The sequence below is a fragment of the Chaetomium tenue genome, assembly GCF_020726465.1.
Source record: "Chaetomium tenue strain MPI-SDFR-AT-0079 chromosome Unknown F5144scaffold_3, whole genome shotgun sequence".
In the NCBI taxonomy this organism is placed as follows: domain Eukaryota; kingdom Fungi; phylum Ascomycota; class Sordariomycetes; order Sordariales; family Chaetomiaceae; genus Chaetomium; species Chaetomium tenue.
In genome coordinates this window covers 695,128-721,163 of record NW_027117331.1, presented here as the reverse complement: position 1 = coordinate 721,163, position 26,036 = coordinate 695,128, and the positions used below count along the sequence as shown (strand labels likewise).

The window sequence follows — 26,036 nt, the reverse complement described above, 5'->3', positions numbered from 1 at the left end:
ATTTCTCTTCGCTCAGACGTCGTTCGTGTGTTTGATCGACTCGGAGTATTGGGGGGGTTATGTCTGAGAACTGTCTAAGAAATGTCTGAGCTGAACCGCTTTTGACATGACAGGTGTCCACTGCATCAAAGCTCCGGTAACACCAGTTAATGGGTGATTACGATGGGCCTGTACCGCATTACACGGCGTGGGCGTGCGACGGTTCAGCCTCAGATTCCCGTCTCAGGGCTTATTCCGAGTCTCGGCCAAAGAGCAACCCTCACCGTCAAGTCTCAGCCGAGGGTTTATCACTACGCTATTTAGCAACTCTTCTCTCCACGTCATTGACAAAACCAGCAATCTTTGTTGGCGATGAACCAGCCTCGCGGACTACAACATTTCCATCATTCATCGGACGTATGGGGTAGCCCGTGAATGCCGCCGAGGACACGGGTGGGTAAAGGCGGCACATCGCGTTGATGTTGGGAGCGAAAGGTTCCTCGGGCCCACGGCCTACGGGTATACCCTTGCTGGGTCATTCATAAGGATGCGTCTCCAATATAGCTGCCGAGCAGTACTGTTTGCCTTCCTTGTCCTTGAAGATCACAGTTACGAGAAGCTTTTACATGATTAAAAGGAGGCCTTGAGCGCAAGATTCGCAATTAGTTATTAAAGAAGATGGCGGGAAGACAAGCACTAGGGCAACGGTGGGTAGTAGCTCACGAGTCACGGGGGATTCAAAGTCTGGGACACGAAGTGCTTTGCGACATCTGTTGTTGCTGTTCGAGAATTCTACGCAGCGGTCTATCAAAACATGTCAGCTCGTAAAGCATCGATTCGGTTAAATCGGAGGGTATCGAACCCAAATCAACCGCCTTTGAAGCTTGAAACCCGTCGGAGTGACCTTAGACGAGAGGAGTCAGTGCATTAGCACGACCCTCTACTTGTAAAGGCTATCTTGCCGTGACGTTTAGCTCGCAGGGCTCAAACTGGCGTCGCCGTGACGGCATCCGGCTTCTTGTCTCGCGGTTCCGTGTCTGCTGTCCCGTAACTGGGGACCCGCGGTTCATTTCCAGGGAGCAATGGGTCAGGGGTGTGAGGCTCCGCGCTCGCGGCCACCCGTCGATCAGCCCTCTTATCCATCCGCCTTCTCCAGGGCCGATAAATGAACACCGAACCAACACCGACGAGAAGGAACAATCCGCAAATGCAGCCACCGATAATGTCGTAGTAGTCGCCAATCGCGCCGACGCCTTCCCAGAAGCTCCCGTCCGGTTCGGCGACGTGGTTAACCAAGGACAAGAGCTGGATGATGCCGATGAAGGCCGAGACGAATACGGTGATGCCGGTGAGGACGATGGAGTAGTAGAGAATGGCCACCACGTCCCGGGAGAATGCCTTGGACGTGTACAGCGCCATCATCAGCGCGCCGTCGGTCGTGTCTAGCAGACACATGCCAGCTATAGCCCGTTCAGCACAACCACCTCACCTAAGTACGCGCATGATAAGGGGTACTCACCAGTAAACAACGCCGGAAAGATCAGAATCACCCACATGCTCGTGCCCTGAGCAGCCTGAATACTCGCAATGCCCAGAATAGCAATCTCCGAGCTAGTATCAAACCCCAACCCAAACAAGATCCCCAGCGGCAGCATCTTCCACGGCCGATCGACCATCTTAAACACCCTCCTAAAAACCGTCGACAAAAACCCCGGCCCCTCCAACTGCAGCGCCTGCTGTCCCGTCGCAGCATCCACCCCACCTTCCACCCCCCCATCCTCACCCACCTCCCCCCTCCCCTCCGCCCTCCCCGCCCTCTGCTCCTCCACCAACACCCTCACCCTCCTCACCAACCGCCACAACACCCACCCATTCCCCACACAGAGCAACAACAAAAACGCCGCGGAGACACTCGTCCCAATAATCCCACCCACCCTCTGAAAATCCTCGAACCGATCGCGCAGCGCCCCCGCCGTCGCCGCCACCACGACGCAGGTCACGATGACGACGGTCGAGTGGCCCAGGCTGAAAAAGGTGCCGACGGCGACGGGGCGTTGGCCGGAGGCGATCAGGCGGCGCGTCATCAGGTCGATGGCCGAGATGTGATCGGCGTCGAGGGCGTGGCGGAGGCCGAGGGTGCTGGACATGGGGTGGTCAGTTGGGTGGGGGGGAAGCGGGAGATAAGGGGTGCGGTGGGGATGGGGATGGGGATATGGGGATGGGAGTAAGCACGTACTAGGAGAGGACGGCGGGGGAGATGAGCTTGGGGTTGTAATCTGTGGTGGTGTTAGTTACCGAGGTAGGTACTGATTCCGGGGATGTGGTTGAGGGATTGGTGAGGGGTCAGGGGTGTCATACGCAACAAGATGCCAGCAGCAACCCAGACGATCCCGTTAACAAGGATGAGTAGGCCTATGAGCTGGGCAGCGGGGAGGGGAATGGCGGAGAGGTACCGAGGGACGGGCCATCGTGATGGCCATTTCGGGCGAGGGAGGCGGAAGGGCATGATGCGGACAGGGAGCGTCTGGTTGGAGGTGGGGTTGGTGCTGGGATCTACCAGCAGCCGCGCGAGGTTGTTTGGTTTATTTTATGAGAATTATTTGCATTTCAAAAGTTCAAGCATAAAGATTTTCACTTGGTCGAGAATGAGGAGGTTTATAAATGCAGGAAAAGTTCAAACTCTTTTAAAAGTGGTGAAAATTTTCGGGTGGACTAGCAGGTTGGCGGGGAGGGGTCATGTCGGATGACTTCATTTTGGGGGTACCCAAGGTAGGTAGTGAGCTGAGGTAGCGTTGGTTGCCGACCAACGGCGTGTGCCCCTCCCAAATCCCAGTAGGCCCTGGCAGACTGGTGTTGCAATGAGCATGAGGCAAGACCTTGTACGCTGATACGAATGGTCCACATGCGCATTGGTTGCTCTCGGCGCGCATGTGTTAGGTTACGCCGAGATAGGCTTATCTGATTGTTCCTTCTGCTTGTTGACTTTTGCCCCAGCGGGCATTCTCGGCATTGTGATGATATTAGTCAAGGCGCTGAAAGTGGATATTGAAACCTTGTTTTGAGAGGTTCAAGACGGGACTGAAGCTGGCACGGGGGTTGGGGGTTATTGCCGAGAAGTTCAAATTATCAGATCCCATGTGGGGGGTTCCCAATTGCATTCGCCATGCTTTGGCTCGCTTCTCGTTGCTCGCATTACACGGCATACCCATCAGCCCAAAGAGCTAGTCGCATGGGGGCACACCGGTCAGTGATTTTGGATTACAGCACTTCACAGCAACTAGATAGGTAGTTCAAGTAAACATTTTAGTGAGAAGAAGGAGTGCGGTTGACATGGATGGCAGGGAGAAACAACGTATGCCAAGATCTATGGGGAAAGAAGATGGATACCAATGACCAATCTCGAAGTCATAACTGAAAATTTGACTGAACTAGGTAGTTATCCCATTTCCGAGAACGACTAGTACTTTGTCGGAGCCCTCGGACGAACCTGTGCTACCCACCACTATTACGTTTGAACTTCCCCAACCTTCCTAGGTTGGGCTCCCATTGATGCTCGGAAAATGCTTCCCGCCCTTGGCGTATGTCGTGTACACTAGCACGGAAAAGGGCGAAATTGATCACTTCAAGTGTGTGGTTGATTCAAAAAGTTAACAATGGCCCAGACAGCATCGAACAGAGAAGCGAACTAAGGTAGCCTCTTGCCGGGTATTAGGTTACGGTGCTGATGGTGCAAGTTGACACCAGAATGGGGCAGATTCAGGAGAAAAGGGCTGATCTATGGCACACACTTTCGGCAGAGCGGCACCTGTGAACTCTGCATCGGTCTAAACAAAATTGATAATACGAATAATACTACACGAAGCCTAGTAGTAACTGTATCAACGTCGTTAGGCTTTCTTAATGTTCCACCAGCAAGTTCTCGGGATAGCAATAGTACCTACCTATTTACAAGAAGCCAAGGAAGAAGATGATAGAAACGAGCATAGGGCTCCAAAGTATGCCGGGGTAATCTAGGCAGTTGTAACGGATGGGGGAGTTTGTCAACCCGTTTACGGATCTAAGTGCAGGCCAAGACTGTCTTTTAAACAGCAGCCTGGATCTGGCGCTTTGGGATGAACCGTACCTAGTTTTGGACCATACGCCTACCGGACGAGCCAATAATTGTAACCTGAGATAAATAAGAGGTACCCGTGGATGTATTGAGCAAGGAGGCAACTGTAAGCGGCGATTCCGTGGTTGGTTCTGCCATTAATCAATCTCTAACTAAAGTAAGCTTCTCATCATAAACTTGGTGCAGCCCAGAGTTGATAACTTGATGATGTTGCCCCTTTTTATATCACCCTTCGACCCGCCCTCGTATTGTAGCACAAAACTCACCTTTTCTCGCCCCCCCAAGGTCGTGAGTGCTTCTCATAGCTACCTAACTGAGGTTTCCCTTAACTACCTACCTGGGTAGTAGTCCCTACTCATCCATCCGTCCACTCGCCTTTGCCACGCGGTAGGTACCTATCTTGCTAAGTATCTTGATGAAAGGGAGACTGCGAAAAGCCCACGGCGAGGACTGAACGACCGACATTATCCTGTAGGCGCCAGTCCGCCCCCGGCCGTAAGTCTGGAAACTGAGCAAGCCCAAATTGCTTAGAGAATCTTCACAAAACGTCCAGCGTATGCAGCGCTATAAACGAGACGCCTCTTTGAGTCCGGAGGCTTTGGGCAGTCCTAACCAGCGGAAGGGGAGTAGTATTGAAACGAGTCAATTATGACGCAGGAAATCCTAGATTACGCCCCTGTTTAAGGGTTCGGCGGGTTTAATGCCCGGAACGTGGGTCCTTCGTTTAAAATTCAGGAGTCGCGGATAACCCAAAGCGAAGAGGCATCCGGGCTTGCCTCTCTTGTGAGCTGGAATAGCTAAAAGAAAAGTAAAGAGGAAAACCCGCATTCACTCTTTCCAAGGAGTAATTACAAGCTCAATGCCGATCTTTCCGTGATCTGTAGCATGAGTAGCGGGGGAGGTTTCCGAAACGGAGCCGCAGCGGTTGGGTCAGCATCAGGAAACCGGGGAAAGACCCCTGAATCTTTCCACCAGCCATAGCTATCTCCATAAACCGCATGGGTGCCACGGTCCATTAATATGAGGCGCATGCTCAGCCGCTCCAACGAGAACCGTGGACGGGGCCGCGTACGTTCCGAAACGGGGTAATGATCTCAGGGAGCAAGCGTGGATTTACCCTGGTATGCCTTAAGTAGCAGGATTAGCAGTTGGCCGGCATTGCTTGCTCCACGGCCAACTTTCCCGCCCCAGTTTCACTATGCCGTCGGCGAAATAACGAGGTGCCGGGCCTATAAACTTGGCTCTCCGGGGCCCACCTCCCGCTCTTCGCCCGGAGTTACCGGGAACGGTTGCCAAGCAGTTCTTCCGAGATGCCAAGTCGGTTTAGGCTGGGCAGCGGGGAGGTATCATTGCAGGACGAACGGCCCGAGAATCAAGATGATCGGCAGTGTGAACTGGGATAGCCTCGGTCGGTTGGTGGTCAACGCGCTCGAGGGCAAGAGGAGTAAATAATAAGTAACAGAGGATAAATAAGATGAAGATGGGCTCTCTCTTCTTGAAATTCAGCCGCAGAGCCTCTACCTCTCATTCACCACCACAACGGCACACCCTTCCAAACAACAAAGACCCCAATCAACCATGGGCCAGAGAACATTGCAAGGGCTGGTCGCCACGGCGCTGGCAACCTTGCCGTTGGTGAATGGCCAGCAGCCCGGGTCGGTGACTCCCGAAGTCCACCCCAAGCTGCCCACCTGGCAGTGCACGAAGAGCGGCGGTTGTGTCGAGCAAGACACCTCGGTGGTGCTCGACTGGAACTACCGCTGGTTCCACACCTCGGACAACACCACCTCATGCACCACGTCCTCGGGTATCGACTCGACCCTGTGCCCGGATGAAGCCACCTGCGCCCAGAACTGCGTCGTGGAAGGCACCGACTACACCAGCAGCGGCATCGAGACATCCGGCAGCTCCCTCACGCTGAGGCAATTCGTCAAGGACAGCGAAGGCAAGACCAACAGCGTCTCCCCCCGCGCCTACCTTCTCGGCGCCGATGGCGACTACGTCATGTTCAAGCTCCTCAACCAAGAACTCAGCTTCGACGTCGACGTCTCCACCCTCCCCTGCGGCGAGAACGCAGCGCTCTACTTCTCCGAGATGGACAAGACCGGCGGGCGGAATGAGCACAACACCGGCGGCGCCAAGTACGGCTCAGGCTACTGCGACGCGCAGTGCCCCGTCCAGACCTGGAACAACGGCACGCTCAACACCTCCCACCAGGGCTCGTGCTGCAACGAGATGGACATCCTGGAGGCCAACTCGAAGGCCGAAGCCTTCACGCCGCACCCCTGCGTCGGCGACAACTGCGACAAGGGCGGGTGCGGCTTCAACTCGTACGCGCGCGGCAACAAGAACTACTGGGCCCCGGGCGGCACCCTGGACACCTCCAAGCCCTTCACCATGGTCACCCAGTTCATCACCGACGACGGCACCACCTCGGGCAAGCTCAGCCAGATCACGCGCTACTACGTGCAGAACGGCCAGAAGGTCGCCAGCGCCGTGTCCGGCGGCGACACCATCACCGTCGAGGGCTGCTCGTCGTCCAACACGTACGGCGGCTTGGTCGGGATGGGCGAGGCGTTGGGCCGCGGCATGGTCCTGGCCATGAGCATCTGGAACGATGCCTCGGGCTTCATGAACTGGCTGGATAGCGGCGACAACGGCCCATGCAGCGAGACGGAGGGCGACCCGGCTAACATCCTGGCTAACCACCCCGATTCGCAGGTGGTGCTGTCCAACATCCGTTGGGGTGATATTGACTCGACTGTTCAGCTTTAAGAGGCGTGTTGGCGAGCTGGTGGGGTTGAAGAGGTGGATTAGAATGGGTATGTAGACAGAACAAAAGTTCGAGTGCTTCTAGTATCTGAGATGGGTTCTCGGGCACGTTGTACATAGATTCTTTCAGGGGTATATAACACGAACTGGGCTTTATGGCTCGTTGTACAGAACGTTACCAGTTTTCAAGCGAACCGTGCCTATATTCCTCGCCGTTCCCTCTTTGCCCCTGAAGTCACCGAAATTACATCTCTCCGTCCAGGTGTATTGGTGTTGCTTAGATCATCAACTTATGGGATTGTGTCGGCGCCATCTGTTGAACTATCGATTGAGGCCGGTCTTCTTGGCCAGGTGGTCAGACTGCATCCACAGAAGAGAGCATATTTAGTGGCTTGAGGACTGTACCGCTGCAGTCCAGAGAGAACTGAGTGTAAGTGCGCTTCAAACTGACCCTGGCTGGTAAACCGTCGGGGCTGACAAGGGCTAGCGACGATGTGTGCTCATTCGTCATAGCGGTGGCTGATGCGAAGAGCAAAAAACGCCTTGGCTTCCCCAATAGCCGCGAGGAAAGCCTTGGGATGTGCCGCACCATTGCAGCGGAAAGCGATAGCCTTCCCCCCATCACTCATCCCAGTGCAGATGTGGCGTTTTTTGGCGAGCTCGACTGGGTGTCAGGACGGAAGCACCCAATACCCGGCTCTCAAAAAGGGAAAGCTGAAGAGCGGGCATGCAGGACGAAATATTGGCGCGTGGAAATGCGTGGCATTGCATGGTTCGAACATGGTTAGTCCTCAAATCCCCAAGATAACGTAGTGCGTGTATAAACCCCGCGTGGACGCAAGCTGAGACGGTGGGCCTCACTCCATCTCCCCATGTCTCATTATTCTACTCGCATCCCTACAGGGCTTTACTTCTCACGAGGCAAGATTCAACCACGGCAATTCGATTATGGCGGCTTTGTGGGATCCCGAGAGGCTTCTGAACATAAGAGGGAGTTCCAGGTATGGGACAACTGGATTGCAGTGCTATGGCAAAAATCACGGAACCGGTCCACGGTGCGGGTGGACAAAAGGGGGCAGAAGCGAGGAGATGGCCGACGTTAGACAAGCAGGCCTCTATCTTCAGGCCATGGCCGCGAAGCCTCCGTCCAGCGTCACAACCCAGCAACTCCTAGATCTTGCCAAGGTTTGCTTGTGCAGAGACCATCACATGAACCAGTCCCAAATGGAGAGAGCGGTACGTGAATGGGTACCCATCGTTCAACGGGCTATGGCCGCATACGCTCCGGCTCCAGCACCGGTTCGACCGACGCCTGCTCCCGTCAAAGCCCCGGTTCCTGTGTTCAACACAACGAGTTGGCAGGCCACCAACTGGCAGGCGACGTTGGCATCGCAAGCTGCCGGCTTCGGGGTTGCAAAGATCAGCACCCAGAGCTCGCAGTCGACAATCAACGGCGCTCAGCAGCAACACGCCGACGCCCCTCCTAGCTTTACCGCGAGGAATACGACGCCCATTAAAACCCCTGAACAAGAATTGGCCGCCGTGCAGGAACAGCTCGCCACTCTTCGGCTCGAGAACACCGAGCTCCGCGAGAAGGACCGCCGCCTGGAGTCTCTTGTTAAGGAGAATTCAGCGACCAGACTACGTCAAGAAATAGAGCGGGCGGCCACTCAAAAGGAATTGTCCACTCTACAAGACGAGAACCGCCACCTCCTCCAAGAGCAACAGCGCTTTGCGAAGCTCGACTCGGAGTACACCGCATTCCGGCAACGCACCGAGGCCGAGCTCGCCGCCACGCAGGAACAGGTCACGGAGCTCCAATCCCAGAGCGAGACCCTCGTCTCGAGCCAGCAAGAGGACCTCGAGATCCTCAAAGCCGAGCACTCGGAGTTCCTCACCCAGCTCGAGAGGGAGCTCGAGGCCGTCAAAGAAGAACTCTCCCAGACCGACGCCGACAGAGCCCTCCTCAAAGAATCCCTCACTCGCGACCTCCTCACCCTCCAAGAGGAACACGATGCGGCCCTTGCCCAGAAGGACATCGACCTCATCACCAACATCCGCGAAACCACCACCGCTCTCGAAGACCTCCGCGCAGAGCACACCATCCTCCAAACCACCCACACCACCACCATCACCACCCTCCACTCCACCACCGCCGCACACCACGCCCTCGACCAAGCCCACCGCGACCTCACCACCACGCTCCAGGAACGCGACCTCACCCTCCAGGAACGCGACCTCGCCCTGGAGCAGCAAGCCCAGAAACTGCTGCAGCAGGACCTCACCCTCCAGCAACAAACCGAGCAGCTCCTCCAGCGCGACGCGGAGCTGCAGCAGCGAGACGCCGAACTCCAACAGGCGCGTGCAGACATTGGCCGGCTGCTGTATACCCTGCGGCTGGCCGAGTCCAGGTCAATGTCGATTCCGCAGCCGGCTTATGCCGGGTTGGGGGGGCAGGGGCAGGGGAGTGGAAGGGGGTGGGTGAGGAGGGTGAGAGGGTGGGTTAGGAGGTTGTAGGTGGCGTAGGTTCATGTAGGGGGGTTGGGTTGGTTTGTTTTTCTTTTCTTTTCGTTTTTTTCTTCCGTGGTTCTTTTTAGGGGGATTGCCAGTCTTGTTCGGTTGCGGTCAGCCGGGTTGGGTTGGTCTGGTTTGGTATACTGAATGGGAGGTGTTTGGAAAGGGCGAAAACGAGTTGGGAGTTCTTTTCTTTTGGGATAGTGTTGGGTCGGCTAAGGGTTAGGGCACTGTCTTGTGAGCTTCGTACCCTTATGAAGTCTAGGTATTTTTGTTAGGCGCGGTCTCTGACATGACGAAATGAGTATTCGCTTTCCGATCTTTGATAAAGACAGTCGTGTAATGGAAGATGGCAGGTTGGCCCAGGTCTTTCGCAACAAGTAGTTGGTTTTCTCAGTAACAACCAACCACTCTGCATATGCAATATTACGCAACGAAGGGCCGCGCCTCGGAAGCAAAGCTTCTCCCCAGGTAATGTTTGCTCGGGCAATGTGTTCTAGACCTCGATATGTACGCGCTGAATTGTACTCCGTCCGTGCATGTCCGCTCTGGAACCACCGTGACAGTACCTTAAAGAAGATCCACCCCAACATACATGTACAGAAACACCGGAGAGTGGCTATATCCCAGTGGCGTTCTCAAAGTGTTCCAAGACCCAGTTTTGCTGCCCCCAGTCCTGCGTTGTCAGCCAGGAGTCACCCAAATCCTCCTCCATCCCGTACTGCAGTCCCATCATCCACGTCCCCATGATCGGAGGAGGGATCGAGTTTGTGTGATCCCACGGCTGCGAAGGCGCGTATGGTTGCTGGAGTTGGTGGGGTTGCTGGAAGTGGTGTGGTTGCTGGAGGTGGTGTGGCTGCTGTGGTTGTTGGCCTTGCGGATACGTTGATGAGGGAGGCACCATGCCGCCCATTTCTTGCTCCGTCGTGGCAGGGACGCCTGTGTCATTTGTCAGTGGACCTGTTGGGGGAACAGCAGCGGGCACCAGGCGGTAAAAATACATACCCGGCGTTAAGTCGGTGCGCATGGCGATAGACCGGCGATACCGTAGGAGCACTCCGATGCCTCGCGCGGCGGAGGCGATATGGACCTTGTGGAATTCGAGAATGGCCATGGCGCGATCCCAAGATGACTTGGTCGGCTCTGTTTCAAGACTCACGCCGAGATGTGGTGAAAGAGTAGCCACGAGAAGAATGGTGGCCGACGCAAAGGTAACTGTTCCAGAGTGTTAACACTGCGGCCGGGGCACCAAGGGAATAAGTTCATACAATGCAGCGCGTACCACGCCGAGATACCTCCGCTTGTGGCGAGGCTCGTGTGTATCTCTTCTAGCATTTCGTGCACCGTATTCAAGCACTGGTTGCATATTTCATAATGGAGCCGCTCCTGGAACACCAGTGACGCCGTTTGTACGGGGCCGGAGTCCCGCGTGGCCCATCGTTGCGCCTCGGCGAGAAGGGACGGTCGGAGGAGGAAGACCCGGAAGAGCGACAGGCGGAAACGAAGGGCGTGGCTTTGTGTTTGAAAGAATTTGATTTCCTCCGGGTTGAGGGGAAACTTGGAGTAATCGGCATTTACGCGGAGATGTTCGGGCAGCTCGTTGAAGAGGTCGTCGACTTTGGTATTGATGCCGAGCAGAGCGGTGGGATCTGGGAGTGTGACGTCTTGACTCCCCGGTCTGAGTTTGATGCGCGGCGCCCGCGCGGTCGCTCGCATCTCTTCGACGACTTTTAGGAGTTTTACCGTATAGAGAATCATGTCCATACGCGAGGGCACACCCTCAGGCTGACGCGCTTCCTCGGTGGTCGATAGATATTCCTCGTCGATGGCGAGGGGAAGAGGTGTGTCGGTAAGGCCTGGGACGATGGACCCGGGCCGAGCAAATATGGCGGAGAGGATCCTGTCACGTTGGTTACTAGGCTGCGCGCAGGGAGGACTCGGATCGGGCTCCGTACTGATCTAGACAAATACAGCCGCCGAACCACACGCGTCGGCGCATCTCTCGTTCCAGCTGGTTGAGCTGCCTTTTGGGCGTGGTGTGTAAGCCCAGCCCAACCGCCACGCGTATTGCAGCGCCGGACATGAGCCAGCAGCGATCTGCTCTGCCTGCAAAGTAAAGATAGACGCCTCGGAGCAGAAGCAGCTGCACGATCGGGATCGAAGCAGTATCTAGGGTTTCCATCGATATGAGCCGCAAAGACCGCTTGTAGAAGGCGTCTCCGCACTCATGCCTCTGACCGAGCGGTATATTCTCGTTTCGGAGGCAGCCCGTGGCTAGGATCATGTTCAAGGTGGCATAAAATAAGAGCTCATCAAATGTCGGCCTTGCATTCGTCCTTTCCTTCCAGACGGCGTTGTATCTGATTTTGAGCATGGGCCAGTGCAAGAAGGGGAAGATGGAGTGGAAATTCTGCCAGTACCACCGAAGCAGGTCATCGGCAAAGGGACGTGGAGGAAGTATCAGGGCGTGGGGGTCGAACTCGTCCAGGGGCTGCTCCTGCGTCTGCATGGCGAAGCCGGCGAGGTCCGGGAATGTGGGCGACTCGGACCCGGACGCGGGGGACTCTGACCTGGTGGTGGGATCGTGAGAATGACGCGCACCTGCTACCTCCAGACCTTGGCGTACGAATGCTATATTGGTTGCTGCCATCGGATAGTCAGCACTAAAGGGGTCGGCCAGCCCCTGGTGCTCCCGGTTGTCATCAACCACAGAGGCGGCTGGCCCGGAACTTGACCCTATGAAGGGGCGTGTTAGATATCTCTTCAGGGGGGGTTGTCATACAAGGAGGCGCATGTACCAACTGATGGTGCTGCATTTGGGGAACCTTTGCGGGGCAATTTGGGGTCAGCTCGAGCATCACTCTCAAGTCTCTGAAGTCTTCGATCAAGCTCAACCAAGGTCCTGTAAAACGTCAGCACGCGTTGTCGCTTGGGACCTGCTTGGCTTACAGTGCTGCTGACGGCTGCATGACACTGTCCGGATAACCGCATTTGTCGTCCCAGCCTCGGAGCGAGCAAGCGGTGCACACTGGCCTTCTTCCGTCGCATCCTGTCTTGCGTGCCCGGCAGGGGTTGCAAGCCAACCGCGCCTTGCGGCGTCGCTGGGGCGGCTGCCCAGTCTCAGCGACAAACGTGTGCTGCGGTGTCCCCATGGTAGGAGATTGCCGGGGAGGAAAAGTCAAGATACTCGCGAAGTGACGAGGCCTCCTCAGGTCCTCGGGACCACAGACAGGGCAGGCGGGTCGCGAGAGGAAGAGCCGTGCCGCATTATGTAATTTGCCCAGCCTTCTGGCTGGCCGGCTTTGTCGATTGGGCTGCGGCACCAGAGCCGGTCGAATATTGACAGGGGGGAGGCAAGCGTTTCTCGGGTCAGTCTTGGCCAGCTGCCGATCCCGCAGGCCAACCAGGGGCCAGAACCATGAGAATCAAGTGTGTTGTTTGGGTTGGGGAGAAGAGGCCGCGGGAATGGTACCCAGCATCGGCCGGGAGCGCAAACGAGACACCACGCTCCCACGGCAGGGTGCTGCAGTTAAGAGAGAGGTGTGTCGTTGACCGCCCCCGCCAGGCTCAGATGATCGTCCTGCGGCGCCATCCAAGCGTGGCCGAGCTGACATTCCTTCGTGTTCAACTTAACTGTGTCGAGATTAGAGCAGAACGGCCCTTGCTATTCCCTTATAAACACGGGCATTGTTTCGGCTGCTTACAAAAAGCAACATGAGGATCGGCCAGCCTTATTTTCACATCCGAGCAGAAGCGCCTTTATGACAGGGCAGTCTTCGTAAGTCGAGTGAGTGAGTACGAAGGACGGGGTTTGTCGGTCGAGCCGGTTATTTCTGCTAATGTGTAAGGGATAGCCTTGGGAGACAGACAGCCTTGACAGCCATTGTGTAGTTATTGAACTAGATCAGCCGGACACATACAACAAGTATAGTTACATCACTGTCCTCAAGCTTCTCGATGCGACGAGAATGGCCGAATACGGAAATGGTGGGGCTCAATGTTCAAGGGCAGTTGCGACGCTAGATCGGGGTCTAGGTTCGAAGCAGCATGATAGATGATAGGTGCTCGGTATCTCCATCTGGGCCGAGCTGATTTTGCGCTAGTCGGTGGCAACATCTTCGCATGGTAGAACGAAGATGGGATTGATGATTTTCAGGGTCCACTGTGATGGTGGGGGAAGGAAGAACGAGGGAACAAGGATTCCTCTGGTGGGCTGCTACACGTGTAAATTTCCCCACAGCGGGGATCCCCACTGTCAGGAACCACCCAAAAGCACGCCCACAGCGCGGCCTCAGTGAGCGCGACCAGCGAACAACATCGGAGATTTGAGAAATACCTCTTAAGTTACAGCTTACAGCGTCTTCCCCTCCGACAGCAACCCCACAAACTGCTCAATCTTCTTTTTACGCGTCTCTTCCCGCTTCACCGTCGCGATGCGCCACAAAAACGCGTAACGCTTGGTCTTTCCCAGGCCCTCAAAGAAAGTCTTGGCCTTCTTGTTCCGACCGAGCGCCGCCTGGAAATCGTCGGGAACTTCCATCAGGCTGGACGAAAAGTACGCCTTCTCCCACCGCCCATCAGCCTTCGCGGCATCGATCTCTGCCTGGCCCGCCGGCCGCATGCGCCCGGTCTCCACGAGCACGGCGACTTTCGCGCAGTTCCGCTGCGACCACATGCTTCGCTTGCGGCGCGGCGTGAAGCGCTGCAGGAAGTGGTCCACGTCGTGGCTCTTTTTCTGCCCGTCGATCCACCCGAAACACAGTGCCGTGTCGAGGGCCTCGTCGTAGGTGACCGATGCGATGGCGCTGCCTTTTTTGCTGATCTTCAACCACAAGCCCGTCGGGTCGGTGTGGTTGGCCTCGAGCCACGTTTCCCAAGCAGCCACGTGCTCGAAGAGCCGGATTGGTGGTGTTGTTGGGGATGCTGGGGATGCCGGGGCTGCTGGGACTGCTGGGACTGCACGGGCTGCTCGGGCTGCTGGAATTGCTGGGGCTGGTGTCGCCTTTGCTGTTTGCAGGGCTTTTGCCGCGAGCCTCGTGCTGGTGCGCGGCGACATGTTTCCGGTTGCTCACCGCGAGTTTCACCGATAGCTGGTCTTTGGCTCAGCTGAAGTTGATCTGGCGAGGGAGCGGGGAGCCGGGGCTGGCAGCCGCTGATGATCAATTACAGGCCCCCCAGGGTTCGGGTTTGGAACTGTCACCAAAAACGCCCTTCCCTTCCAATGTCTACTTCGCAACATTGCCCATTTACGAATACATAGGTAAGTTGGCAAGTGGAAGAAAAGCCCCCTTCACACCTTGACGAATTCCCACACCATGCCTTTAATATCCGCGTTCGCAACCAAACTGCCCTCCCGGTTGAGGCCCACCGTTAGCAACCTCCCATGGGTCGACACTAGCAACAGGTAGCCACCGTTTGGATGTCTCTTCGTAGCGAAACACTCCCATCCTAGGTGATGTGTGACCTCGGCCTGGAGAACACCCCAGAAGTTGATCCCCAGATACCTTCCCGAGGCCGTGTTGCAAAACCCGAACCACCCGTCTTTCTCGACACATGACCAGTGCCAGCAACCCTTCCGGTCTGTATTGTCCTCGAGTTGTAATACGCCGTTGGTATGGCTGAGCACCCGGCCGGATGCATTGTCAACGATGACGAATGTCTGGCCGGCCCAAGGTACGGCATCGCGGACGGCGGTTTGACCCCAGAAACCTGTGGGGGCGGTCGTCGTGATTTCCGTGAATATGGTCTCGGTGTCGGAATCTTGGTCTCTGTCGTCCTCTATCGCCGGGTTGTCCTGCATCACTGGCTTGCCCTCCATCGCCGGCTTGTGCTCGTCTTCGCTTGTTGGCCTAGAAGCCATGTCGCTGGCGACTAGCGGCCTGGCCTGCAAAGTGTTTTGACGGGCGGGCTTGCGGAAGGCCGCCCAGCTCCAACCCCCAACCATGAGTTTCGTTGGCTCGGGATATGGCAAGTCTGCGATGAGGTTTGAATGAAGAAGAGAGTACAACTGTTGCGCAGGGAAGCTTTGTGTAATCGGGGGTGTGCCAAGGGTACAAATTGGGACGCAAGGAGGCTTACAACCTCTTGATTCGCAGAGGGTATGGTCCTCGTTTTGAGCTGAGCTTGTGGTTTTGAGTGCCACCAGACCTGGACTGGCCAGGCATTTTGTTGGGTTTAATCGCCGCTGATTTTGGGCAGCATTTTGACACCCAACAACAGCTGGACAGCTAATAGCATTTTGTTCCAGGAACCATTCCACGTGGTGCCATTCGATAAGTAATCAGCAGGTCTTCAAGACCAAGACCTTGCGATATTACCTATTAATAACATGCCAGTTTGCATGCTGTCAGATAAGTTGGAAAGAGCTGCCAGATCACATGTTAAAATCACATATTTCGAGACATGTTCAAAGATTTCCCTGGTCAACCTGCAATAAAAAAGAAGCAGGCCTCAAACACCAAAAGGAAATGTTGGTCTTGCGCCCAGTTAACTCGATCCACCCAGGGGTCGAACCTGGAACCTCCTGATTACTCGATCCTTTCCTGGGATGTCCCAGATCTTGGAGTCGTAGTCAGACGCTCTGCCATTGAGCCAGCGGACCTTGTTGAATGGATCCGGTTAAGGTTCCGGTTATTGGTGGGAGAGCCGAGACTGGGCTGTGGAGTTGGAGCTGATGGCTCGTCCATTCAAAGCGCTGAACTGCTGCGAAATCTGAGTGGAAAGGAACCTAACCCCTGAACCCCTTTTTCGCAGCTGAAAACCAGCACTGGGGCCACACGCTACATTGCCTTGACTGCGTCACTTGTTCCCTCAAAACAGTACTGGGACCACCTTCGGAGACTGCCGCACACCATATCGATATTAACAAGGAGAATACGAAGGTCACTTACATGCCGGAACAAGGGAACCAGTCCATTTACGGATTTGGCCGATCCCTCGACTGAGGGACTTTGCGCTAGTTAATTCTGACGAGCCGCACCATACGCCAAGCTTCGAGAAACACAACCTCCCGAGAGTCTCTAGGGCGATGCATGTCATCAGCAGCAAAGGCGCTCAGGGGAAAAGGCAGTCATTGTTCGAGCGGCACAAGACCAACTCGAGAGCGGCCCCAAATTGACCCCGCGTGTTAATCACCGGGCCTTGTTCCCGTCCGCCAGATGATTGAACTTGCCGATCATTTGGATGCGCAAGAAATCCTTGACTGGAGTCCCGGGACGAATGGGGAGCGTTACTCACATCAGATAGATGAAACGCACCCCACACTCTCGGCAAACGTCCAAGCAATTCGATCCACACTTTGGGGAGACTCAAGGCGACGAGTGCCAGCTGTGCCCTGTTTTAACCGGAAAGGCAGAGCTTTATGTTCATAACATGCACGACAAGGAACAGAACTCGGCGGCCGTGGCAGGATACCAGAAACGGCAGAAGTACCGCAACGGTTAGTCCCGAAATTTCCAGACCCTCCTCCTCCACATGATCGGCTTTGGGAATTTCCCCATTGTTCGAGCACGGAAGATGGGAGAGCAAGAACACTTAGGAATAGATCTGCATCTTCCTTCGGGTTTGGTCCCTGAATCAGCACATCCCGCAAACGACTTGGATGATGATGCAAAAGAGCATGTTTCGATTCACTTGGAGAGAAGACGCTCACCAATGAGACATGCAACCGCGTCTCGGGATCCCGGGGACCAGGGTGCAAGCGACGGCAGACAAGACTGCCACGCGATGCCGAGCACATTAGGGATGCAGCGATGAGCCGGGCGGATTCCCGGCGCAATATGTATCTAACAAACGGCGGTTGACGCGGACGGCGTACTCCCGGGCCAACTCGATGCTGACCCGGGATAGGGGCCAGGATCAACACAATCGTGCAATTAGGGTAAATAGGGCGCAATGCCGCCCGTCTCCTCCCCAGACTTTTTCATTCTGTCCCGGGCAACTTGATGTATGTACGACACGAAGATCGCCCGTCTCCAGCGTTCTCTACTATACCTTGCATCTGAAACCCGGCCACTGTCGTCACTCGACAACCCGTCTTCTGCCGTCCTTACCAAACCACAACCTACACCATCTTAACAAACCACCTACCGCACCAACAACCACCACCAAAACCACCACCATGCCCCCCCCCCTCCTCCGCACCCTCCTCCCCCTCCTCCCCCTAACCACCCCCGTCCTCGCCCACTCCCACCTCTCCCACATCCTCATCAACGGCCAACTCTACCACGGCTTCGACCCGCGCCCCAACCAGTCCAACACCGCCTCCCGCGTCGGGTGGTGGACGTCCGCGACCGACGACGGTTTCGTCACCCCCGCCAACTACACGCACCCCGACATCATCTGCCACCGGGACGGGACCAGCCCCGCGGCGCACGCGCCCGTCCGCGCCGGCGACCGCATCCATGTGCAGTGGAACGGCTGGCCGGTGGGGCACGTCGGGCCGGTGCTGACGTATTTTGCGGGGTGTGCGGGTTTGGAGGGGAGTGAGGCGGGGTGTACGGGGGTGGATAAGCGGGAGTTGCGGTGGACGAAGGTGGATGATTCGGAGCCGGTGTTGGAGTTTGTGGAGGGGGCGGGGATTAATGGGGGCGTGCCTGGGCAGCGGTGGGCGTCGGATGTGTTGATTGCGGCGAATAATAGCTGGCAGGTGGAGGTGCCGAGGGGTTTGGCCACGGGGCCGTATGTGTTGCGGAATGAGGTGATTGCGCTGCATTATGCGGCGGAGGAGGATGGGGCGCAGAATTATCCGCTGTGTATGAATTTGTGGGTGGAGGGGGAGGAGGGGGGGATGGAGTTGGATGGGTTTGAGGCGACGGAGTTTTATAAGGAGGATGATCCGGGCGTGTGGTTGAATGTGAGTGCTGGGTTGAAGTCGTATGTGGTGCCGGGGCCGACGGTGGCCGCGGGGGCGACGCCGGTGCCGTATGCGGAGCAGACGATCAGCTTGTTTGAGGCGGAGGGGACGCCGGTGGTGGTGTTGAGGGGGACCGAGACGGCGCCGTTCAGTGGGGGGGCTTCACCGACGGCGGAGCCGAGGGCTAGGGGGAGGTATGACCGGAGTTAGGTTCAGTGGGTGGGCGTATCGGGAGGGTGATCCCTGGGATTCTCTGTACATATTCTGTTTTGGCTGTTGATAACCATGAGCATACTCTGGAATGCAATGCACTGCGTTGTCATATGAAATGCTTGTTCTGTCTTGTCCCCGGACCCCATATCCTAGCCAAGGTTCGGTAAGAAAAGCGGCAACTCGAAATAAAACTCTCATCTGTATCTGCTTGGGATGTTTGGAAAGGATGAATTTAGTTCGTTTTCTAATTACAACAAAGCTTCCATAATAGTCATGAGAAGCGGTCGAACCCACCAAAGCACTCATTCTTAGTAACTGTAGCAGAATCGGGGCGTCCCAATCTCCATGACCTCTGCCACCTTGATATCTGGCGTGATACCCATAAACGGCATGATATCTTCGAGTGTGGCTTCTGTGGTGTTCTGGTCCTGGGTCTTTGGGCCAGCAAAGTCCATGTTCCGGGCGGCGGGGTTCTCCTGCTGCCAGAGGGCCCACAGCCGGTCGACCTGGGTGTGATGGAGGAAGAAGATGGGGTCTGAAATATAGTCGACGTTAGTTTTGTAGTGCAGGGAAGTGTACCAGCCATGCCAACACGTACCGTTCGGGGATGTCGCAGGCATCATATCGCCGCCAACCGCAGAGTGGACGGCGCCGTGAGGCCCGCCTTCGAGCTGGTAGCGGAATGATGCATAGTCTTCAAGAGCGTGGATGGTCGCCACAGCCTCGGTCGTGTAATGCTGAGCGAACATGTTTCCAGGAAAGGCGGTCCCGTTGTTCCAGTTCCGGGCAAGGCAGTGCGGTTCATATCCTCCCATCGTGTAGGCGGGCACGACTCCCTGCAAAGGTCCGTCCACAAGGCACTTCTTCTTGCTGCTCTCTGTCCAGGGGTCGACGCTTGGGTCACCGTTGCCGCCAAATCCGTGGATCGGGTCCCAAATAGGCGACCTGGTCACATCCGCAGTGTCGAGGGTCCAATCCCAATAGCTATAACATCGGGGTCATGTTATTGGATCTCGGGTGTGGTGGGCAGGGAGACTCACGGCATGGGGCCGGTGTAGCCGCAATTGACCAGGGCTTGTTCGTAGACTTGAACGAACATCCTGTGCCAGGGGAGAAACATGGCCACCGTGTGGACTGTGGGTGGTTAGCTTTGGCCGGGGTATTAAGGGTATTGGAATGATACGCACTGCTTTTGTCAAGGTGGGTATGCACATAGGGGAAATCATCGTAGCGTGCCGTGTTAAGACCTATTTCGGAGGGCTTGGTCTTGAGACACAAAACAGCGTTGATGTACTGAGTTTGGAGAGCCGGGTCCAACTCTCGCCATTCTGTACGCTTGATGGGGTTTTCACAGGTACTGGTTTGTCGGGGAATGCTGGCCGCAGCGGAGAGCCCAGCCGTGATGATGAACGGAGTGAAACGCATGTTTTGATGTTCCTGTAAACGGGACGATAGGGACCAGGTGTGATTAGTGATGTTCGAGGTTTTGAGACCGGCCGGAATTATAGGAGATGTCGGTGGTTATATAGCTAAGCATATACCTCGATAAGTACAGTGGGTCTCCAAAGCTGACATGGAGTGAGACAGGGGACTTGTGGGGGTCGGTGAGTTTGAAGCTTCCAAGAGCGGTCCGGCATCAAGGGTGGCACTCCTGGTCGGACTTGGGACCAGATGAAGTCATAGGCTTCACGAGTCCTAATTCGTACGACTACCTACCTCGTAATCCATTCCATGGCCATGGGCTCAAAACATGCCTATGTGGAGTCCGGCAGTGAGCCGGAGACGTTCGTTGCGTTACGTTACCCCTGAGTGATTTTTTCGGGCTCTCTTGGCTTCTCGTATTCATTCTCGCCTCCTCGGTTATCCACTCCGCCCGCGCACAGCCCCCAGTCGACCTACATAGTAACGGGTGGCACACCTGGGAATAACTAGGTATCGAGGGCAAACGAGTATTTACCATTCTCACGGGCGCCGTGTCGTGTTCTCCATACGGTTGGATCTGAGTACCCAACAAAACTGTACGAAATCCTAGACAAATATTGAAAGAAGGGCCGATCCGGCTTCCATTTCCGTAAACCACCCAAGCATTCCCTTATTGCGACCATCATGTAAAAAGAATTCCACGTTGCCGGCTGCAAATAGATCCGGGACAGGATGCTTCGTGATCTCCCTAAGGCGGGCTTGGGCCCTGCCGCGCAGTATCGCCAGGTGTGCCAGTTGGGGTCTCCAACTGTAACGCACATCCCGAATGTTGAGCAGGACTTGTCGTAGACTTGGGCACTCCGATAGGGAGACGGCGTGTGCAAACCGCATCATCTCCTCTCGAGGAATCATATCGGCGCCGTCCAGCACCAAACTTCGAAGATGGTTACAACGTTTGATCAGGTTGATGAGTAGGTTGCTCTCCGGCCATGAACCTGTTGCACAGTTGATACCCAACACTTTGAGGGCCCCGAAGTTCCCCAAGTCGACCGACGATGCTGCCTCCAGTCGTGAACCATTCAGTCCCAAAGTTACCAACGTGCCAGCTACCTGGGAGCGAGAGAGGGGCTGCAAAAGCTCGGCCCCCAGGTGTGGTGGTGGCGGTCCAACGCCGCCTTTCCTCTCGCGCAATACGTAAAACCGTTTAAGCTGTGGAGCTTGGCGAGCCATGACCTCAAGACCGCTGCCCGAGGCGTAGTGCGTGTCAATCAAGGCAAAGGAGGCGAGCCGAGACGGGAGAGGGAGCCCTCCCTCGAGGACACCAAAGCCGCTGAGCTCGAGTGAGGCAAGATTCGGGGCGGCGGCAAGCAAGCACGCAATGCCATCTCGGCATCTGCAGCCCTCCCGCATCAACGATTCAGCCCAGGAGTGGCTCCATATCCGAAGACTGGCTAGGTTGGGGAACACCAGCTTGGGCACAAAGGTGCCATCAGACAACTTCCGAGCAAGGCCGTGGTCCACGTCCCACCCGCAATGCATGTACATCTCGACTGATGTTACATTCGGCGTCATGGACAACAGTAGGAAGAGAGGGACGGCGCTCTCCCGGCACCACTGCGCCATGGTAGACGGTATGGGCGGTGATGCCTCCGCCAGGTCTATGCCGAGGTGCTGTTTGAGAGCCGCCGACAAACCGGTACGGTTCTCATCGACACTCCCCCGAATTAAGTCGAGCCGTGGCCGGGAGCTCGGTTCAGGCCGTGTGGCAGAGTTTAAGGTTACATGGTGGACGAGAGGTCTGAGGCCGGGGTTGGCCCAGAGCCGATGGAACTAACAGGAGCATATGTCAGCTTCGGCCAAGGTTCAAGCCAACAAGATTAGGCAAGAGGTCATACAAGCTTCCCGAGATTGATACGGCGATGGTGCTCATACGGAGTGTGGTTTTCCCCGGCGATTATATTCCGGTAGAGGAAGGGCTGGACAACAGCGTAGAAGCGCTTACAAGTTCGTCCCAGCCGGAGCCAGTCGTCCGGGTGATAAGGAGGCTTCTTATCCTTCTCGGCGTCTTTGAGTGCCCAGTGGCAGATTTGGACGAGCAGTTCTGTGGGCAAGTCGAGAAGGCTGCAGGGACACTGACTTAGGGAATGGATGTTTGCTGCGTCCGGGTTTGGGGTTTGTTGGGCCATCTTTGGCGGAGAAGGTCTGTCTAAAATCGAAACGGGAATCTGTATTTTAAGAATGGCCTTGATGTGGTTCCGAGAGACCCGAGGTGCGCGCCGTTGATTTCGATGTTGTGGAAAAGGCGGGTATGGACATGCTGCGACTTGGCCGATCCTTCGGGTAATTATCCACCGAAAGGATTGGCTTAATGGTTACACCGTTCGTACATACCTCGTCTCGGCCCCATGGTTTCCATAATCAATCATTGCACCGAAAGAGACTGGTCAAATCTACGATAACGGCAATCCCTTACAATATCCAAGATGTCTAGGGTTTGATGTTATGAGTGGGTACCTAGGTAGGTACATGTATGTATATGAGTGTCCCCCTACTTACATGTAGCGTATTCCCGACATGGACAAGATAGTTAGATACCAGCCAACGTAAGCGTGTGGACTCGGGGGCCGTTCAGGATCAATTACGGTTGATTAGGTCGGTTACAATTGAAACAGGTGAATACCCACATACCTAGGTATAATTACCTAGGCATCTGGCGACTGGATCTAGGTACCTACAGGTAGGTAGGTACCTAGGTACTTGGCGTATTATAGACTTTTCAATAGTTATAAGGTTACAAGAAACTTTATTCACCGGTAGGAAACCAAAAGACAAAGAGATATAAATGTTTCGTTCTTCTTAGAGGCCCCATTCGTCCGCGAAACGCTTCACCGTCTTCGAACTGAACTCAGCCAAGAAGTTCACACCAACCACAACAGCCCCAACCTTCTTGCTAATACGCCTTTCCTCACACACCGCCTTTCTCAAGCCCAGCATCTCCAGCATTTCCTTCAACGCCTCCCATTCCCCTTGCTTCGCCCCGTCATTCTTGTACATGTGGTCATACCAAAAGTCACTCATCTTAACCCTCCGAAGACGCTGCCACTCGCACACCCGCACCCTCTGTATAAACGTCGCTATCTCCCAGTAATGCGACGCCTTTGCCTTCACCAGCGTAAGCTCCTCTAGTAGCTCCAGCCCCGCCAGCAAGTCCGGCAGCCCCGCCACTGCGCGGACATCGAGGGACAGCTGCTCCAGCGCGGGGAACAGATCCGCCAGACGCACGCCATCGAGCAGCGGGAACCGTTCTCCCGCTTTCAGGCCCCACCAGTCGTCCTCGGGCATCCAAGTGTGGAGGGTGAGGCGGCGCAGGGTGAGGCGGGCGGGCGCCAGAGCGTGCAGGGCTTGCTGTGGCGACACGGGGGGCATGCCTCGACGGCGGCCGCGAGAGCCCCAGTGCGTCAGGCGAAACTCGACCAACCGGGCGCTATGGCGCACCAGCTTTCGCAGGTTCCGAGTCGACACGCTGGTCCTGCACAGGTCTAATGTCGTGAGCTGCGGCAAGGACGCCGTCACTTGGCCGCCTTTGTATCTGCAGTTGAGGCGCAGTGTGGTGAGGTTGGGCGCGCTGTGCAGCAGCCCGTCGAGGGACGGAATGAAACAGGCCGGATAACCGCCAGGCCCCGAGTAGTCGACGACGACAGTGGTCAGGAAGGGGAGCGTAAATTTGGGGGTGGAGATCCGCCCTTTGGCGCGCTTGTTGAGGAAGAGGTTGTTAGTATGGCCCCAGTTGTGGCCGACTACAAGGTATAGTTCCGTGAGGTTGGGCGCCGAATAAACCAAGGCCATCGTGGCCACTAATATGTGGTAGTCTTTCCGATCGTCCGGGCCTCTCTCGTACCAGGGTTGGTTTGGCGGGCGCCAGCCGAACATATTATCGAAATGGGCGTAGCATCTTTGGAGTACTTCAGACGAGAACTTAATGTACGTGGAATCGCTTGCATCTAAAATCATCGTTCGGACCATGCCGGCCGCTTCCCGATTGTTTTGAAAAGTGGACAGAGCCTTGACGATTCTGGGCCGCCATCCTCGGGCGCCACCTATCATGGTCTGGTATAGCTTTGGAAAAGCAAATTGATACAGAGTGCGGCATGTCCGCAACAAGGGACACAGGTCCTTGGTTTTTATCCGCCCTAATACTTGATTCGTCGTTGTTGCCCCGGTGATGGGAAGAAGTTCGTCGCAAATCAGGTGGAGTACTTCTAATGGGAGGTTGAGGAGCAAGCAAGGTCTGCTGCCCAAGTCGGAATCGGGCACAGTGGGGGTTGGATCGGGGCCCATGAGTCTGGTCGGCCCATAAAGCGGCAGGGGGGCAGCTATTGTATCCATAAAAGGCAGGTTGGTCGGTTGATTACATGTCGGTAGGATGTGGGCGAGGGAGTGGTAATCTCCAAATTGGCGGCATGGAGGGCGTGTTTAGGCAGTGTGGGGGGGTTGAAGGAATTAAGAGAGGGTTTAAATGGAAACTTAAGGTGGTAAAAAAAAAAAAAGTCCCCGCGGCCCTGCAGCCTGGTTGGGGTCTCGTTGAGTTGTTTAGTGCTCACTTACATGTTCCGAGCAGGAGCGAGGTGACTTTAGGTGACAAACGGAACAAGCACAAGCTGCCTCCAAGAACTACCAACCAAGAATTTCCGACAAATCACGCAGAGAATAAGACAAATGCCAACACCATGGATCACTAGCTGTTCGTGATTGTTCTGTAATAGGGGAGGGATGGCTCAGGCGGAAACCCTTGCTACCACACCTTCAGTCCTATGACTGTGGTATCCACGCGTCGATCTGGGCGGCCCTCTGATCTGAGAGGGCCATTGACACATAGTCACGTTAATTGAAGCGGCTCCTACGAGTGAGAAAGAAAGCCCATGAGTTGGATGTTGCATGCCCCGTTGAGAAGCCCTTGACGTCTTGTTTAAATACCTCAGCTACTTCCGACAAGTGGAGGAAACAAAGAAGAACCGAAAAATGAAAGCCCCCCCTCCCTTGGGTAGAGGATAAGGCCACGCACCGGTTCAAGGTTATAGACCATCTAATTAGTGCCTCTAATAACAGGCTCAAGCTCCCTAGGTACCTAGGTAACCCCTTTTGATCAACTCTCCATCACTGTCACCACCCGTGTCCACCGCCATCGTATAGAAGGAGATATGCCGCAAAGCCCGTAATCTTCAACAATTGATACCAAGTCTGATTTAGGCAATCATGAAACTCAAATCGAGGGATTTCCACCTGCGATCCCCACCGTGAGAGTGTTGACTAGGGGAGTTGAGGACGTTGTAATGAAGGAACCAGACTGAGTTGCCTGTTGGAGTGGTGCAGTGAATCAAAGTCTCCTCGAGTAGGCTCCTGCAAACCAGGACCTCGTTCAACCTTTGGTCCGGTAGGGTCAAGTCCGTATTCGGAAAGGAGCCGAAATTGTCAATCGAAATGATGGTGACACATGGACCGTGCGATCATTTTTTTATCGGCCGTGAGGGCCGTCGTTTCGCTTCCAGCGCTTCTTGCAGATTCTCTCGGATTCTTTCGGCGTCTTTGTGTTTGCCCCTCTCACTCAGTATCTGGCTGAGCACTGATAGTGTCCCTAAGATATCGGAGTGGTTCGGATCTGTGGGATGTTTCTGTCGCTGGTCCTTGAGGATTGTTCGGTATTCCTCCTCTGCTCGGGCGAGCCCGGCCGGTGTCCGCTCGTATTTGGGCAAGTCTATCTTCGACGAAAAACAACCCATTGTTGCGTCTATAATGGTCAAACTCTGGGGATGGTGCCAAAGCCAAAGGTGGATTTAAAGGATGAGGGCCTCTAGATGTGGGGTTTCTCGGCCGGAGGTCGGGGGCGGAAATGGGATCAGGGAGATTGTGAGGGAGGGATGAGGGCGTCGTTTCTCTTTTTTTTTTCCCCCTTTAACACGACCAACAAAACTTGGCCCCGGAGACGGTCGAGGAACTGGTGTGATGAACAAGGTCACATGTATGGGTGGTGCATTGGACGTCAAGCTTGGCTGGGCACGAAGCAACCCACATCTGACCCCAGTTTATCAAAGATTTAGACCAATGATCCGGGTAGTCACAACTCACCAGCACCTCGGTCTCGCTGGCACACTCTGGGTGCTCGTCTCGTGCATG

The 26,036-nt window shown here is 55.5% G+C and overlaps 9 protein-coding genes and 1 non-coding gene across 10 annotated transcripts; 3 read left to right on the top strand and 7 right to left on the bottom strand.

Annotated features, from left to right (window-relative positions):
* Positions 1 to 936: 936 nt before the first annotated feature.
* On the bottom strand, positions 937 to 2,574 carry F5144DRAFT_644479 (high-affinity nickel-transport protein-domain-containing protein). Its single transcript, XM_066792848.1, has 4 exons — positions 2,338 to 2,574; positions 2,216 to 2,255; positions 1,499 to 2,118; positions 937 to 1,439 (listed from the first exon to the last, which is right to left on the bottom strand). Exons 1-4 carry the CDS (start codon positions 2,483 to 2,485, stop codon positions 964 to 966), a joined length of 1,284 nt encoding a protein of 427 aa, XP_066644284.1. The 5' UTR covers positions 2,486 to 2,574; the 3' UTR covers positions 937 to 963.
* A 2,689-nt stretch (positions 2,575 to 5,263) lies between these two features.
* Positions 5,264 to 7,036, top strand: F5144DRAFT_565966 (concanavalin A-like lectin/glucanase domain-containing protein). Its single transcript, XM_066788529.1, has one exon. It carries the CDS (start codon positions 5,669 to 5,671, stop codon positions 6,863 to 6,865), a length of 1,197 nt encoding a protein of 398 aa, XP_066644283.1. The 5' UTR covers positions 5,264 to 5,668; the 3' UTR covers positions 6,866 to 7,036.
* A 915-nt stretch (positions 7,037 to 7,951) lies between these two features.
* On the top strand, positions 7,952 to 8,788 carry F5144DRAFT_476572 (uncharacterized protein; the record flags this gene model as incomplete). Its single annotated transcript, XM_066785036.1, has 1 exon — positions 7,952 to 8,788. A coding segment is annotated over one exon (837 nt), but the record flags the coding sequence as incomplete, so codon positions are not given.
* Positions 8,789 to 10,108: 1,320 nt separating this feature from the next.
* On the bottom strand, positions 10,109 to 14,432 carry F5144DRAFT_591292 (uncharacterized protein; the record flags this gene model as incomplete). The annotated part of the gene is made up of 9 exons (XM_066790254.1): positions 10,109 to 10,199; positions 10,382 to 10,466; positions 10,536 to 10,591; positions 10,626 to 11,169; positions 11,247 to 11,482; positions 12,326 to 12,668; positions 12,849 to 12,899; positions 13,293 to 13,369; positions 13,732 to 14,432. The coding sequence occupies 9 exons, from the start codon at positions 14,430 to 14,432 to the stop codon at positions 10,109 to 10,111; spliced, it is 2,184 nt and encodes a 727-aa protein (XP_066644281.1).
* A 234-nt stretch (positions 14,433 to 14,666) lies between these two features.
* On the bottom strand, positions 14,667 to 15,077 carry F5144DRAFT_476478 (uncharacterized protein; the record flags this gene model as incomplete). Its single annotated transcript, XM_066785034.1, has 1 exon — positions 14,667 to 15,077. A coding segment is annotated over one exon (411 nt), but the record flags the coding sequence as incomplete, so codon positions are not given.
* Positions 15,078 to 15,868: 791 nt separating this feature from the next.
* On the bottom strand, positions 15,869 to 15,977 carry F5144DRAFT_t68. Its single transcript has one exon. It is a non-coding gene; the product is annotated as a tRNA-Arg (tRNA).
* Positions 15,978 to 17,495: 1,518 nt separating this feature from the next.
* Positions 17,496 to 18,440, top strand: F5144DRAFT_486056 (glycoside hydrolase family 61 protein; the record flags this gene model as incomplete). The annotated part of the gene is made up of 1 exon (XM_066785527.1): positions 17,496 to 18,440. The coding sequence occupies one exon, from the start codon at positions 17,496 to 17,498 to the stop codon at positions 18,438 to 18,440; it is 945 nt and encodes a 314-aa protein (XP_066644279.1).
* A 155-nt stretch (positions 18,441 to 18,595) lies between these two features.
* Positions 18,596 to 20,252, bottom strand: F5144DRAFT_161778 (uncharacterized protein). The gene is made up of 4 exons (XM_066782551.1): positions 19,631 to 20,252; positions 19,484 to 19,577; positions 19,042 to 19,427; positions 18,596 to 18,978 (listed from the first exon to the last, which is right to left on the bottom strand). The coding sequence occupies exons 1-4, from the start codon at positions 19,866 to 19,868 to the stop codon at positions 18,752 to 18,754; spliced, it is 945 nt and encodes a 314-aa protein (XP_066644278.1). The 5' UTR covers positions 19,869 to 20,252; the 3' UTR covers positions 18,596 to 18,751.
* A 1-nt stretch (position 20,253) lies between these two features.
* On the bottom strand, positions 20,254 to 22,162 carry F5144DRAFT_161846 (uncharacterized protein). The gene is made up of 2 exons (XM_066782552.1): positions 21,761 to 22,162; positions 20,254 to 21,695 (listed from the first exon to the last, which is right to left on the bottom strand). Exons 1-2 carry the CDS (start codon positions 22,049 to 22,051, stop codon positions 20,472 to 20,474), a joined length of 1,515 nt encoding a protein of 504 aa, XP_066644277.1. The 5' UTR covers positions 22,052 to 22,162; the 3' UTR covers positions 20,254 to 20,471.
* A 778-nt stretch (positions 22,163 to 22,940) lies between these two features.
* F5144DRAFT_475446 (uncharacterized protein) lies at positions 22,941 to 23,711 on the bottom strand (the record flags this gene model as incomplete). Its single annotated transcript, XM_066785029.1, has 1 exon — positions 22,941 to 23,711. A coding segment is annotated over one exon (771 nt), but the record flags the coding sequence as incomplete, so codon positions are not given.
* Between the last annotated feature and the right edge of the window lie 2,325 nt (positions 23,712 to 26,036).